The sequence below is a fragment of the Perca fluviatilis genome, chromosome 22 (genome assembly GCF_010015445.1).
Source record: "Perca fluviatilis chromosome 22, GENO_Pfluv_1.0, whole genome shotgun sequence".
Taxonomy (NCBI): domain Eukaryota; kingdom Metazoa; phylum Chordata; class Actinopteri; order Perciformes; family Percidae; genus Perca; species Perca fluviatilis.
The window spans coordinates 31,075,320-31,090,319 of record NC_053133.1 but is presented as its reverse complement, the minus strand read 5'-3'; the positions used below and the strand labels follow the sequence as shown (position 1 = coordinate 31,090,319).

General features: G+C 44.2%; 1 protein-coding gene across 2 annotated transcripts in view; it reads right to left on the bottom strand.

Moving 5' to 3' along the window:
- The window catches only part of galnt11 (UDP-N-acetyl-alpha-D-galactosamine:polypeptide N-acetylgalactosaminyltransferase 11 (GalNAc-T11)), a 20,631-nt gene that overhangs the window by 4,959 nt on the left and 672 nt on the right, over positions 1 to 15,000 (bottom strand). Inside the window, exons 2-7 of one of the 2 annotated variants that reach the window (XM_039790819.1) lie at positions 13,849 to 14,105; positions 11,779 to 11,902; positions 10,604 to 10,770; positions 6,715 to 6,840; positions 5,571 to 5,820; positions 776 to 893 (exon numbers count right to left, since the gene is read on the bottom strand). In XM_039790819.1, coding sequence (XP_039646753.1) covers positions 776 to 893; positions 5,571 to 5,820; positions 6,715 to 6,840; positions 10,604 to 10,770; positions 11,779 to 11,902; positions 13,849 to 14,071 — 1,008 coding nt within the window. In that variant the 5' untranslated portion in view covers positions 14,072 to 14,105. The remainder of the gene's footprint in view (positions 1 to 775; positions 894 to 5,570; positions 5,821 to 6,714; positions 6,841 to 10,603; positions 10,771 to 11,778; positions 11,903 to 13,848; positions 14,106 to 15,000) is intronic. The other variant, XM_039790821.1, reaches the window with a different exon arrangement.

The following is a 15,000-nucleotide window of genomic DNA, read 5'->3' as shown; positions in this document are numbered from 1 at the left end:
TGTAAACTTGTTCTCTTCTGACCACACGCTGAAGAATGTCCAAACAGCTGACATGTTGCAGGTTAACTCACCAGGTTCCTACATGTGGGAGAATAGCGCCGACACGCTTCACACCGCGAGCGGCTACGCGCCACACACGGGGGAGAAGTTGAGAGAAAGGAGAAAGAGAGCGTGCTGTGGCGTCCGTGTGTGCGTGCGTCCTTGAGAACTGTAACTCTATAACTTCTGTTGTCGGTTAATCGTAGCGTTGACCGGCATGAAATCGGCGTATGTCAGACTGACCTGCAGCTCACCGGTCATGGCCGAGCACGTGGAAACCGGTCAGTCTATCGGTGCATCTCTAAATATAATATAATATAATATATAACGTAGGCTCTATCTGAACCTAACCTAAATATAATATAATATATAACGTAGGCTCCATCTGAACCTAACCTAAATATAATATAATATATAACGTAGGCTCTATCTGAACCTAACCTAAATATAATATAATATATAACGTAGGCTCTATCTGAACCTAACCTAAATATAATATAATATATAACGTAGGCTCCATCTGAACCTAACCTAAATATAATATAATATAATATATAACGTAGGCTCTATCTTAACCTAACCTAAAAATAATATAATATATAACGTAGGCTCTATCTGAACCTAACCTAAATATAATATAATATAATATATAACGTAGGCTCCATCTGAACCTAACCTAAATAAAATATAATATAATATAATATTTAACATCTGAAGCTCTCAGACTGGTTCTCACCCTGAAGGAGATCTCCAGGTTCTCCCCGCCCCAGATGTCCATGCCGGCGTCGTATTGGCCGAGCTCGTTGAAATACTTCCTGTTCATAGCGAACAGACCGCCTGCCATGGTGGGGGACCTGTGTGTGTGGGGGGGGGGCGAGAGGAGGCGCAGGATCACTTTACAGCACCAAACGTTAGTCAGCAGCATCAGATAAACTCTGTACCCCTTCATCAATGCACAATGTATAGACCTTTCCAACAAGGCAACAGCCTGGCCCCTTGGTTACAGCCTGTCAGCTGATGTCATTCACAAACACTGCAACAGGAAATCAACTCGGGTCCATTTACAAGGTTCATGTTTACATCTGTGAAAAGGTCTCCCATATGGAGTTAGAATCATGCCAAAACCTCACACACACACACACACAAAACGTGTTTTACTCACGCCCAACGATTCACAAACAAACTCAGTGTGGTTTGCAAATACAAAACATCTTTCACAAACTAATGCATTTTGTTCTGCAAATAAGAAACCTACCTATCAAACAAATACAGTATGTTTTACACATACAAAGAAACGCATTTCTTCAATGACAAAAAATATCCTGCAAGTACAAACTAAAATCTTTCAAGTACAAAAAAAAATCTTTCAAGTACAAAACAAATTGTGTAAAACTGGCATGTGACTTTTGGCACTAATTTCCTGCCTTGCTGATCCACACACAAATGCAGGTAAATTTTCTAACAAATGTCCTGTAATTTGCGCTCAGGTGCAAATTTGCACACAGGTGGCGCTGTTAAGTCAATGTAAGCCTACCAGGACCATAGACATATATACACGCAGATTTTTTTAAACGTTATTATGGTGCATAACTTACTGGAACAAAGCTGAGCAACGTGTTGTTGCTGGTGACTAAACCACTGATTATATATAGATGTATATTGAAGCGATGCTGGCGTTAAAGACCCGCTGATCGTTGTCTGATTCTCTGAAATGAATGCCGGCGTTGCATTGTGGGAAATCAGCTTTGCATGCGCCCAACTCTGATCATATCGTGTTCTGTCTTACAGCCTACTGTAATATTTCGCCAGTAATAAGACCAAAATAATATTATTAAAATAAAGAAATGCATATTATGATAATATCTACATATATGTTGCTAGATGTAGTATTATAGTTTAAAAAATATCAAAACAACAAAGCAGCTTCCCTGCCCGAAATAGACCGAAATAATAACATTAAAAGAAATACAATTAAACCATGATAAGATCTGGTGAATAAATGTTGATTAAAACAGCGGTTATTGGGCTAAAAATACCAATAATAGCAAAGCTGTATCCAGCTTCTCTGTACAGAAAGAAACGTGCTGTGATCAGGGAATCTGTGCGTAGACCACAGATGATGATGTCGTTGACCTACATGCATCGCATCCGTGGGCCCGTCACAGAATTTTGGGCGAATCTGTGAAACTGCCACAGATACTGAGTTAAGGGGCCGTGTTCATTTCACAGAACTCAGTGAGACCGGCAGCCTGTAGGCTACTACGAAGCAAGATCAGCATGCTGGATCTCTTTCAGTTACCCAGCTTCACATAACCTAACAACCGCAATACAGTCGCTGCTTCCTAAAACAGGAAGGAAAGCTGGCAAAAAAATAGCGGACGCTGTAGCCTAGACGCGTAGGCCTAAATCACACGGCTTATCAATATCACTTCCCCATCAGTCAGGCACAATATCGGACCATAATTACACTTGTGCTTTCCATAAACTGTCGTTGCTTTAGCCTATTATATGATCAGTTGCAAACCTGGCAGTGGAAGCGATCGTGAGAGCAAATAAAAAAACATAATTCAAACCGATGTGCACATTGGCGACACACGGCTCAACAAGCGGATACGCAATTCCCTCCCATTAAAATCTAGCCTATATATTTCATATATTCAAAATTAAATAAATTCAAAATGCAAAACATTTTAGTCTCGTCTTTTTTCGTCAACAATAATGCATGTTAATTTAGTCTTAGTCAGCGTTTTTGGACATTTGCGCAGTCTCGTCATCGTCTCGTCTTTGTCATGGAAAAAAATATACATGTTAGTCTCGTCATGAAAGTTACGACTTGCGCTCTGTGTGTTGTGGTAGTTTGGTGTTGGTGATGATGATTATCTGATGATGTTATGTGGTATGTGTGTGTGTGTATTGTATGTTGTTGATATATTGATATTATTATTGATGATGATGATATTGATGATGATGAGTGTGTCTGTGTGATGATGATATGTGATAGTGATATTGATGTATGTATGATGTATGTAGTGTTATTATTGATGATGTCTGTGGTGGATGAGTATGGTATTGATGATGTATGATGATGATGATATGATGATATTATGGGTATGATATCTGGGTGATGATGTGATGTGTGATGATGATGTATTGATGATAGTGGTATGATGAGTGATGGTATTATTGATATTGGTAGTGATCTCGGTGTTATGTGATGATGATGTTGATGTGATATTATTATTGATGATGATGAGTGTGGTATTATTCGTATGTGGTATGATGGTGTGTGTGATGATGATGATGATGATGATGATGATATTGATGATATTATTGATGATGATGATGTGTGTGTGTGTGTGTGTGTGTATGTGATGATGATGATGATGATGATCTGTGTGTATGTGTGTGATGATGTGTTATTGATGATGATTGTCTGTGTGTGGTGTCTGTTGTGTGTGTGTCTGTGATTATGTATGTGATGATATTGTGTGTGTGTGTGTGTGATGTGTTGTGTGTGATATGTATGGTATGTGTGTATGTGTGTGTGTTGTGTGTGTCTCTGTTTTGTGTGATTGTCTCTGTGTATTGTGGTGTGTGTGTGTGTGTGTGTGTGTGTGTGTGTGTCTGTGTGTGTGTCTGTGTGTGTGTGTGCTGTGTGTGTTTTATGTAGTGTGTGTGTGTGTGTGTGGGGTGTGTGTGTGTGTGTGTGTGTGTGTGTGTGTGTGTGTGTGTGTGTGTGTGTGTGTGTGTGTGTGTGTCTGTGTGTGTGTGTCTCTGTGTGTGTGTGTCTGTGTGTAGTTGCTGAATCTGTCTTCATTTCAGATCAACAAAGGTCAGTTTAAAAGATTTTCATCAGATTTTGAGAGACTCTAGTCACCTCATCCCGCTCGTCATTTCCTGGTTACAGGGGTCATACACATTTTAACCAATACTTTTTGGCAAATTTCCATGACTATGTGTTCCTGAAAATGTCAGTCGACATTCTCCAATAAGAATACTAATCTGTGTTAAAGTTTCCCCTCAGAGGTTTAACTATAACATGAATGATAATGTCTGTGGTTCATAGATGGATTCTTAATATCTCTCCCGAATACAACGCTGAGGTTAAGACCACCTGAAAATAAATTTATTAATCACATATTATTATGCTGTGTTAAAAACAATTACTGCTACTGGGGAGGGAATCTGAATGTTCCAACTGTTAATAGACGTTACTTCTACCGATTTATCGGTTTATTTTTCATTACTTTTAGCCACCGTGTTGCGTCTGTAAGCGGGCCAACAAAGAGCTGCCGCGAGGGACTGAACACCGAGGGATGCAGAGGGGCGGAGCTAGACTCTCAGTACAGTGGGGGCGGAGCTTCATCATGGGGCCCTCTGCTACCAAGTCATTTTAAAATTAAAACTTAAAAAAAACAAAAACAAAAAAACGGTAAAATATCTGATGAATGCATGTTACAATGTGTCACCTGTTGAGCCAGTAAGCCTTTACATCAAATAAAACACAAAGAAAAGCCACATGTTTTGACAAGTTTGTATTGACGAACAGAGAAAGCAGTTTGCCGGTCCAGTGAGAATGTTTCAGCACCACGGACAGCAACAGCTGCTGGACAGCGCTGGTGCTGAACAGGCCAAGTGGGCTCAATCAGAGCCATGCTATATAACTGACACGGCTCTATTATCTATATGTTTAATAAGAAGAGGTGGATTATCACTATGTGAGCTCATATGCAGTAATGTTAAGTTTGTTTGTGAGTTGAAATAAGTGTGTTAGTGCGTTGGTCAACAGAAAGGGTGTCGCTCCTAGGCTCCCCCCCCCTCTCTGTCAAAGCCCAAAAACCAACAGGTGAACAGGTGAACCAATATGTTATCACTTCTGCTCAAAACGCGATGACCACGCCCCCCTCCTACTATATAATAATCAATGAATGATATAAATGAGACCATGAACACACAGTATATGTTCCTGTTTTAAGTTCCTGTGAAGCTGTTCCAGCTGATATCTTCTCTTAATAAAATCAGAATTTATATTTTTGGGAAATTACTGTAGTTGAGCTGCTCCACAATCTTTCTACGTACCCCCTGGTAAACCCTGGTGCCCACTGGTACCCCTTGGGTGGGATTAACTGGGTCACCTGATGGATCAGATGGTCACCTGATGGATCAGATGGTTACCATGGCTACCTGATGGGTCAGATGGTTACCTGATTGGTCAGATGGTTACCTGATTGGTCAGATGGTTACCATGGTTACCTGATGGGTCAAAGTGTTACCTGATGGGTCAGATGGTCACCTGATTGGTCAGAGTGTTACCTGATGGGTCAGATGGTTACCTGATGGGTCAGATGGTTACCTGATGGGTCAGATGACTACCTGATTGGTCAGATGGTTACCATGGTTACCTGATGGGTCAGAGTGTTACCTGATTGGTCAGAGTGTTACCTGATGGGTCAGATGGTTACCTGATGGGTCAGATGACTACCTGATTGGTCAGATGGTTACCATGGTTACCTGATTGGTCAGAGTGTTACCTGATGGGTCCGGTGGCTCCCTCGGGCCCGTTGATCTCGGCGGGGGGGACAGGGTCCCACTTGAAGTGCAGCCCCCAGTTGAAGCCCCCCCTGACGATGGGGGAGGGCGAGTAGGACAGCGTGTCGGCCGAGATGATGTCGATGACGGGGCAGACCACGGTGCGCCGGTTCTTCTGGACCGGAGCCAGCAGAGGCTGCAGCCAATCACGGTTCACCTCGCAGTGACTGTCCAGGAAGACCAGCACCTCGCCTGGGACACACAGACAGGTTATTAGAGACAGACAGGTTATTAGAGACAGACAGGTTAGAGACAAACAGGTTAGAGAGACAGACAGGTAGGTTAGAGAGAGAGACAGACAGGCAGACTCCAGGGTTACTTTGGTCACAACATGTTTATTTAAACTGAAACGGGAGGGGGTGGGGGGGGGGGTGAGAGAGCTCTGATCACATCCTGCTACTAAGGTGGATAAGGTGGAGGGGGGGGTGGTCTTGACCAACTGCCACTTTGCTCGTTTGAAAGCCATGATGTCTCTCTCTCTCATGGGGGGGCCAAATTCTCTGGGCAGGCAAACCAGAGAAAGGGGAGGTAACCTTGCTCCTTATGACCTCATAAGGAGAGATTCCTGATTGGTCCATCTGAGCTTTCATTTTCTCAAAGGCAGAGCAGGATACCCAGGGCTCGGTTTACACCTATCACCATTTCTAGCCACTGGGGGACCATAGGCAGGCTGGGGGGGGAACTCATATTAATGTTAAAAAACCTCATAGTGACATTTTCTTGTCATGGGACCTTTAAGGATGGAGGGGACAAGTTTATATGGGTTAAGGGTGTAGGGAACTAGATTATAGGGGGTAAGGATGGAGGGAACATGATTATAGGGGGTAAGGATGGAGGGAACATGATTATATGGAGTTAAGGATGGAGGGAACATGATTATATGGGGTTAAGGATGGAGGGAACATGATTATAGGGGGTAAGGATGGAGGGAACTAGATTATAGGGGTTAAGGATGGAGGGAACTAGATTATATGGGGTTAAGGATGGAGGGAACATGATTATAGGGGGTAAGGATGGAGGGAACTAGATTATAGGGGTTAAGGATGGAGGGAACATGATTATATGGGGTAAGGATGGAGGACATACCAGTAGCATGTGAGGCTCCTATCATGCGTCCTCTGATGAGTCCTTCCCTCTTCTGGTTCCTCACCAGTTTGACTTTGGCCTGCAGCTCCTCCCTGACGTACCGATCCAAGTCGTCCTTCAGCTCCTCTGAACACACACACACACACACAATCAACAACTCATACGCAATAGAGCTGGGCAATATATCGATATGGTGATATGAGACTAGATATCGTCTTAGATTCTGGATATCGTGATATCGTAATATGGCCTATGTGTTGTCTTCTCCTGGTTTTAAAAGCTGCGTTACAGTAAAGTGATTTACTTTTCTGAATTTACCAGACTGGCTTTTCCCCACTTAGTCATTATATCCACGTTACTGATGATTATTTATCTGAAATCAAAGTGTGAAGATATTTTGTGAAAGCACCAATAGTCAAAACTACAATATCGTTGCGGTATCGATATCGAGGTATTTGGTCAAAAATATCGTGATATTTGATTTTCTCCATATCGCCCAGCCCTAATACACAATACACAGCGTTTCCTGTATGGTGATTTTGTAGTGGTCATTTCTGTCGCCACGGTATCAGAAGTAGGGCAGATGCACAATGTAGTCTCGGTTGTCTTTTAACTTTCTAACACTGTTCTGGTCAAAAATTACCGATTTACAAATATTCCCTGTACCAGAAATATGGCATTTTTCATCAGATTGCCTCAAGACCTTCTCATGATATCCTTCACAGAAGGCATTTGAACACATAACATTCATTCTGACTACTTTCTTTGAATTTTGGGTGATTTATTCAACTTGGTCACACTTTTTTTGTTTACGGTAAAAAATGACCACCATAGGAAATGAACGGGAAAGAGTCTAATTTTCATTCAGGAGATGAAAGACATCTCCATAGACACACTCGTTTCAAGGCACACACACACACACACACCGCCCACACACACACACACACACCCACACACACACACACACACACACGTTGTAGATGTTAATGTTTTAATAAGGTTCTTTTTACAATAAATGTTCTATTAAAAATACTTTGTCATTTTTATTGATATTTATGTTAAAACTTAAATGAAGGGGGGTAGTAACAACGAACAGTGTTTAAAGGTTAAATGATCCTGCCTGTTGGAAAGCCTGTCCCCGCAGGTGGACTACAGTTACTACAGTCTGATGTGGGTCTAGAGAGGCAGCAGACTTCTTATTTCTTCCTTTTCTTCAGTCTGTCTGGTTTGTGCGTTCGTGAGGAAATCGTGAGTACTGGACACGTGGAGTTTGTTGTGTGGCACCATGCAGGACAAATATATCTGTTTAGTTTAATTATTTAAATCAAAGTTATGGCAGGAGTGGTCATGAAAGCCTTATTCTCCTTTCTCCACAGCACACTCGTTAGAGTCTACTCAGCTAATCATCGCTGTTAATGTGTGATAACGCTGGTTTATATCGCACTGTCTGTGTTAAAGTTAACTTTTTTTATTTTTAGATTATATTTTGGGGCATTTTCAGCCTTTATTTTTGACAGGACAGATGGAAACATGAAAGGTTAGAGAGAGGGAGAATGACATGCAGTAAGCCGCGGCTGCTGCATCGAGGAGTAAACTTCTATATATGGGCGCGCTCTACCAACTGAGCTAACCGGGCGCCCTAAAGTTCCCTTTTCTAATATAGTGTAGGAGGTTACTGGGAAGTGAATGTGCCTTTAACCACCTGGTGATTTCTTCAACGCTCCAGGTCTGTAGCCTACCTGTAACATCAGTAGCAGCTACAGCTAATATCATTGTGCAGTGTTAAGTTTATATCTGCTGCTTTTAGTTCACTTAATAACTAGACCGGAGCCCCCCTCCCCCCCCCCACGTAAAAGATTCAGCGACATTTACTGTTGGTTTGTCTCAACAGGAGTAGTTTAATCACTCCCTCCAGAAAAACGCAGTTATGCGATCACATAATTCAACGCATAATCAGCCAAAGTCCTCAAAAATTGGCGATTTCTGCGCAAAATATTTGGGGCTTGCATGATGTCATAATCCCCGCATTTTCGTTGCAAAAAAGTCCCGTAATATATCTCAGCAGAAAGTTGAAAAACGTTGCGTTTACTTCACACAAGAGCAGCCATTTTCCCCTGTTGCCATGGGAACGTTATGAAGTGACGTTACGAAGTGACGTAATTACGCGACGTGAACATCATCGAAAAGCAGGTGTTGGGGGATCACTGTTTTTTCTCTTTTTCATCAAACTGCAGTTTTTGCAAGTTCCCGCAATTTCATCGCATAAAATTACATAAATATCATATATAACATGTTTTTAAGGAAACGTGTCGCATAATCAAGGATCTTTACCCTCAACAATCACAAAAAAACTCCTTTTCTGGAAGGACTTTTTTATAGTGGACTATATAGTGAATGAATTTAAACACCTCTACAACATGGAGAACACACTACACCAGGGCTTCTCAAACCTTTTTCATTAATGTTCCCTTTTGAATAGTTTCTTTAAGCCATGTCCAGCGCTCATCATTTTGGGTAGAAGTATAAAAGTGTATATAAAGAGGAGCAGTACAGCGCTGTCAGCGATAGATTTACTAAACAACTGTTTAAAACTATTAAATATTTAGATGCTGATGAGAAAAAGAGACAAAAACTTGTAAAAAGATGGTAGAAGGAAAGAAGGCAAGAATAGGTCAACATATTATCAAAAACTTCAAAAACAGTGACATAAGAAGAAAGAAGAGAGAAACCTATAAAACGTAGAAGGACAGTAGAAGGAAGGAAGGATAGATTAGGTCCAAAGAAGGAGACACAAATGTCACATTTTTGGTAGAAAATTTAAAATTCTACATAAAGAGGACCAATGTTCTGGACAACAGCCTCGTAACTATTTACGTATTATTATATATATTTAACATTTAGTTAAATATCTCACGTACCCCCTGCAGTCCTCCAGAGCAGTGGTTCTCAAATGGGGGTACGTGTCCCCCTAGGGGTCCTCTGGAGGACTGCAGGGGGTACGTGTCCCCCTAGGGGTCCTTTGGAGGACTGCATGAGGTACGTGTCCCCCTAGTGGTCCTCTGGAGGACTGCAGGGGGTACGTGTCCCCCTAGGGGTCCTCTGGAGGACTGCAGGGGGTACGTGTCCCCCTAGGGGTACTCTGGAGGACTGCAGGGGGTACGTGTCCCCCTAAGGGTCCTCTGGAGGACTGCAGGGGGTATAGGTGACATTTTCTGCTAAATGCTTTTCAGTTACAAGGCTCTAGTTACTTCGACTGTCTTTTTTTTTCCAAGTTTTTGTCGCTGTTTTTGAAGTTTGTCACCTTTTTTTGAAGGTTTTGTCGTTTGTTTTGACCTCTTCTTGCCTTTCTTACTTCCTTTTTTCTACTGTCTTTTTCTCTTCAAAGTTTTTGTCTCTTTTTTTGAAGTTTGTCGCTTTTTGGAATTTTGTCGCCCTAGTGTTTCCTACTTTTTTTTAAAGTTTGGGTCTCTTTTTTCCAAAGTTTCTGTTACTATTTTCGACCTATTCTTGCCTTACTTCCTTCTTTCTACCGTCTTTTTTCGCCTTTTTCCACTAGCATTTAAATGTTTTCCAGGTACAAGGCTGTTGTTTAGTAAATCTATCGCTGACAAAATTATTTGCGCTGGTTATGGGGTACATGGCTTAAAAAAACTGTTATTATTGTTATAAATACACATTATTGAAAAAAGCTTGAGAACCAGTGCTCCAGAGGACCCCTAGGGGGACACGTACCCCCATTTGAGAAACACTGCACTACCCTATATATAGGGAACTATTTCCAACAGCTAGAGAACATGAAGATGACGGGAGGAATGAGAGGGAGGAATGAGAGGGAGGAATGAGAGGGAGCAATGAGAGGGAGGAATGAGAGGGAGCAATGAGAGGTTACCGAGCTCGCTGTGGTCGTCCACCAGGATGACCTCGTGCAGCAGGACGTGCGGCGTGCGGTCCAGCACGCTGTGGACCGTCCTCAGCAGGGCGGAGAACGCCTCGTTGAAGAAACAGATCACTACGCTGGCAGAAGGTAGAGCCGCGGGATAGACCTTCACCTGACACCTGCACAGAGACTCAGGATCAGATACACTGCTCTCATTCCCCCTGCTCTACCCTCTCATTCCCCCTGCTCTACCCTCTCATTCCCCCTGCTCTACCCTCTCATTCCCTCTGCTCTGGTGTTACACTGCTCTCATTCCCCCTGCTCTACCCTCTCATTCCCCATGCTCTACCCTCTCATTCCCCCTGCTCTACCCTCTCATTCCCTCTGCTCTGGTGTTACACTGCTCTCATTCCCCATGCTCTACCCTCTCATTCCCCCTGCTCTACCCTCTCATTCCCTCTGCTCTGGTGTTACACTGCTCTCATTCCCCATGCTCTACCCTCTCATTCCCCCTGCTCTACCCTCTCATTTCCCCCTGCTCTGGTGTTTCCCCCTCTCATTCCCCCTGCTCTGGTGTTTCCCCCTCTCATTCCCCCTGCCTGGTGTTTCCCCCTCTCATTCCCCCTGCTCTGGTGTTCCCCCCTCTCATTCCCCCTGCTCTGGTGTCCCCCTCTCATTCCCCCTGCTCTGGTGTTCCCCCCTCTCATTCCCCCTGCTCTGGTGTTCCCCCCTCTCATTCCTCCTCCTGATTGGGTCTTATCGGTCTCGTTCTTTTCATGAAAATACCAATAAAGCTTGACTGAACTGAAATAGCATCATGTGACAGCTGTTAGTGAGCAGCTTTACAGAGAATTAGCTGCTGACTTTTAATGCCACACACACACACACACACACACACACACACACACACACACACACACACACACACACACACACACACACACACACACACACACACACACACACACACACACACACACACACACACACACACAATCCTCAGCCAGCTGTCAGTATGAGAGTAAACAGTCAGTTCAGTCCTGATGACAGAAATCTGAATAAAAATGAAGAAATGTTTTTATGAACAGTGGCTCTGTGTGAGGGGGTTTGCTTTGTTTGTGTGTGTGTGTGTGTGTGTGTGTGTGGGGGGTTAAATCTCCTAACACTCCCAGCCTGGTGCTTCTTACTGGGAGTCCCTGGTATCTGGCAGCTCTCGGTGGTAGCCCAGTCTGGTGGAGATGAGCACGTTGAAGGCGTGGCGATGGTAGCCGGTGTCCCTCACCTCCTGGTCAGCCTCGTTAAAGATCATCCCTACACACACACACACACACACACACACACACACACACACACACACACACACACACACACACACACACACACACACACACACACACACACACACACACACACACACACACACACACACACACACACACACACACACACAGAGAGAGAGTCAGGGGGGGGGGCTCCACTCACAGATTCCCAGACCCTGTTTACACCTACATGGTTATTTTGAAAACCAGAGACATCTCCCTTCATTTACACGCTAACGGAGAATTCTCCTCTGAAAACGAGTCTTTCTAAAAAGTCTGTCCAGAGGGGAGATGTTTGAGATCTTCGTTTGCTCGTCAACTGAGACAAACGGAGGTTTAGGCAGAGAGAGAGAGAGAGAGGAAGTGATTGGTTGCTGTTGTTGCTATTTTCTGGATTCTGATTGGCTAACGTGGGCTTGAGCTACCTGTTACACCTCCAACTACAGGTCTGGTTACACCTCCACCTACAGGTCTGGTTACACCTCCACCTACAGGTCTGGCGTGCTCTTGACTGCATTAACGCCATATATATATATATACGGGTACATGTAAATGAACACTTTTCTGAAAACGGAGAGGTTGAAATGTCTGTTTATGAAAACAGCCGGCCCCGTGTAAACGTAGCAGCAGCCAGTAAGGACGCCACGAGTTTTACCGTGACTTCCTCTCCTTCAGGTGTGAAGAGAAGGCTCGAGGCCGACTACAGCAACACACCAGAGAGGGTCTTTGTTTGACATGAGATGTAAAGTCCTGTCAGTCCCATATAATCCACAACAAACTGATAAAACAGACAGAAACAAAATGCAGGTCAAACTCAGGGTCAGCTGCAGAGCCACACCCCCAAGCAACGCTGTATAACCTTCAGGGGGGCGGGGGGGCTCAGCCCCTAATGAGAATGGGACACAGATACAGGGCCACGCAAAAGTGTTAACCCCCTCTCTGCTACATCAGTACTTTCACTGGATAACAATGAATGTATGTATTTAGTATTATAACAGAGGATAAAGGTAAAATATTGAACATGTCCCTTTATAGACTACCAGAACCAAATGAAATGATAATGAGGTGTAAACAATCAATCAATAAACAATTAAACTTTCCTAGACGGGGTTCCAGGTGCGTAGCATCGGCCACAGCCACACAGGATGTTACACCTGTTGGTCAGTGGTTGTCCTCTGTCACTAACACACAAGTCCACCTACTCTCACTCTAAAAAACCTTTTTAATCAGGGTCTAAAACCACCACTGCTCCTCGGGTCGGCTATCGTTTTGATTTGTTTCCGATACTGGAGTTAAGGCAATTCTTTTCAAACCTGAACTGATAAAAACAGAAGAGCACAAAGCGACAGTCAGAGACATTAAAGATCAGCTTGTTTACTGTTAAGATGTCTAATGTACCAACAGGAACTTATTTCAGCTGCTGTTACACAACAAAAGAAGAAGCACTGGATGGTAGAAGGGAACTTTACAACAACATTGAACGCAGCATTGTGTCCTGTTGGTGTTGTTTCTCTGGCAGCGTCCACGGTGTCTCCTCTCGGTGTCTTTAGCTGCACTCATGCACGCAGGCACATCTCCTCTGTGTCTTTAGCTGCACGCACGCAGAGTTACACACATGTCTCCTCTCGGTGTCTTTAGCTGCATGCACACACGCACAGACACACGCATGCACGCACTCACACACGCAGATACACACACGTCTCCTCTGTGTCTTTAGCTGCAGACTGTTGGAATCCTTTCCAGTAAATACAGACAGACCTTAGAGCGTCCAGCTGTCAGCATGTTAACGTGTCTAACCGTTTCGGAACCCCAGAGGGCGGCGCTGTCATCAGTACGGGAGATAACGGTCCTTCTGAGGGTCTTGAGGGAAACAACTCTGCAGGATTATAACATTCCCAGAGTCTCCTAGCAGCACCTGAACACACCACAGCCACTCACCCATCTCTGGCGACAGCTCCACGGCCTTATTGGCCGGCAGGGGCCGATGCCCCGCCCTCCGGTTGGCCAGGCCCTTGGTGATTGGCTGGCTGCGGTGCTGCAGGGGGGTCCTGCCGCGGCCGGGCTCCGCCCCCAGAGAGAAGTACAGGAGGAGGAGGACGGACCAGGTCGCCGAGGTGACCAGGCAGCCATAACAGAAGTACCTCAGAGTGACACTGGCCATGGTGGCCGAGAGAGCATCGCCTTACATCACACTGCTGCAGAGAGAGAGAGAGGGAGAGAGACAGGGAGAGAGAGGGGGAGGGAGAGAGAGAGGGGGAGAGAGAAAGACAGGAAGGGAGAGGGAGACAGGGAGAGAGAGAGAGAGAGACAAGGAGAGGGAGACAGAGCTAGAGAAAGGGGGAGAGACAGAGAGACATATAGAGAGAGAGAGAGAGACAGACAGACAGAGAGAGAGGGAGAGGGAGAGAGAGGAAGAGAGACAGATAAAGAGACAGAGAGAGATAGAGACAGAGAGAGAGAAGGAGAAAGAGACAGACAGACAGACACAGAGAGAGGGAGAGAGACAGAGAGAGATAGAGACAGCGAGAGAGAGAGAGAGACAGACAGACAGGGAGAGAGGGAAAGAGACAGAGAGAGACAGAGACAGACAGACAGGGAGAGAGAGAGACACAGAGAGAGAGAGAAGAGAGAGAGAGAGAGAGAAATAAATGACAGTATCTCTTTTCATGTCTGTCCCTCTGAGCAGAAAGTTGAGCCAGTTTGAACCAGTAAAATATAAACTGGTTGGTGAGTTTAAGAGGAGAAGTGAGGACAGGTGAGTCAGGTGTCCTGTTAATAATTCTTCCCACGTCAACCATTTACTTATTATAAAGTTACTCATCTGCCTGGAGCGTCACAGTCACAAGTGAAGCTGTTTATTAATGTCAAATGATGGTGAATAGACGTTAAAACAGAAAAGCATCGGACGCCAAACCCCATTGAAAAATCAGCCGATTTAAGGTTGCCCGTAGTTACAACAAGCTCCACATTTAATGTCGTAAAGGCGAAGAGAGTCTGTGATTGAGCTGCATCTTCTCTGCTGTTCCGCTTACATTCACGTCAGAGAGCAGCCATTTGTCTCTCTATTCAACTTAAATCTTTTAGAATAAA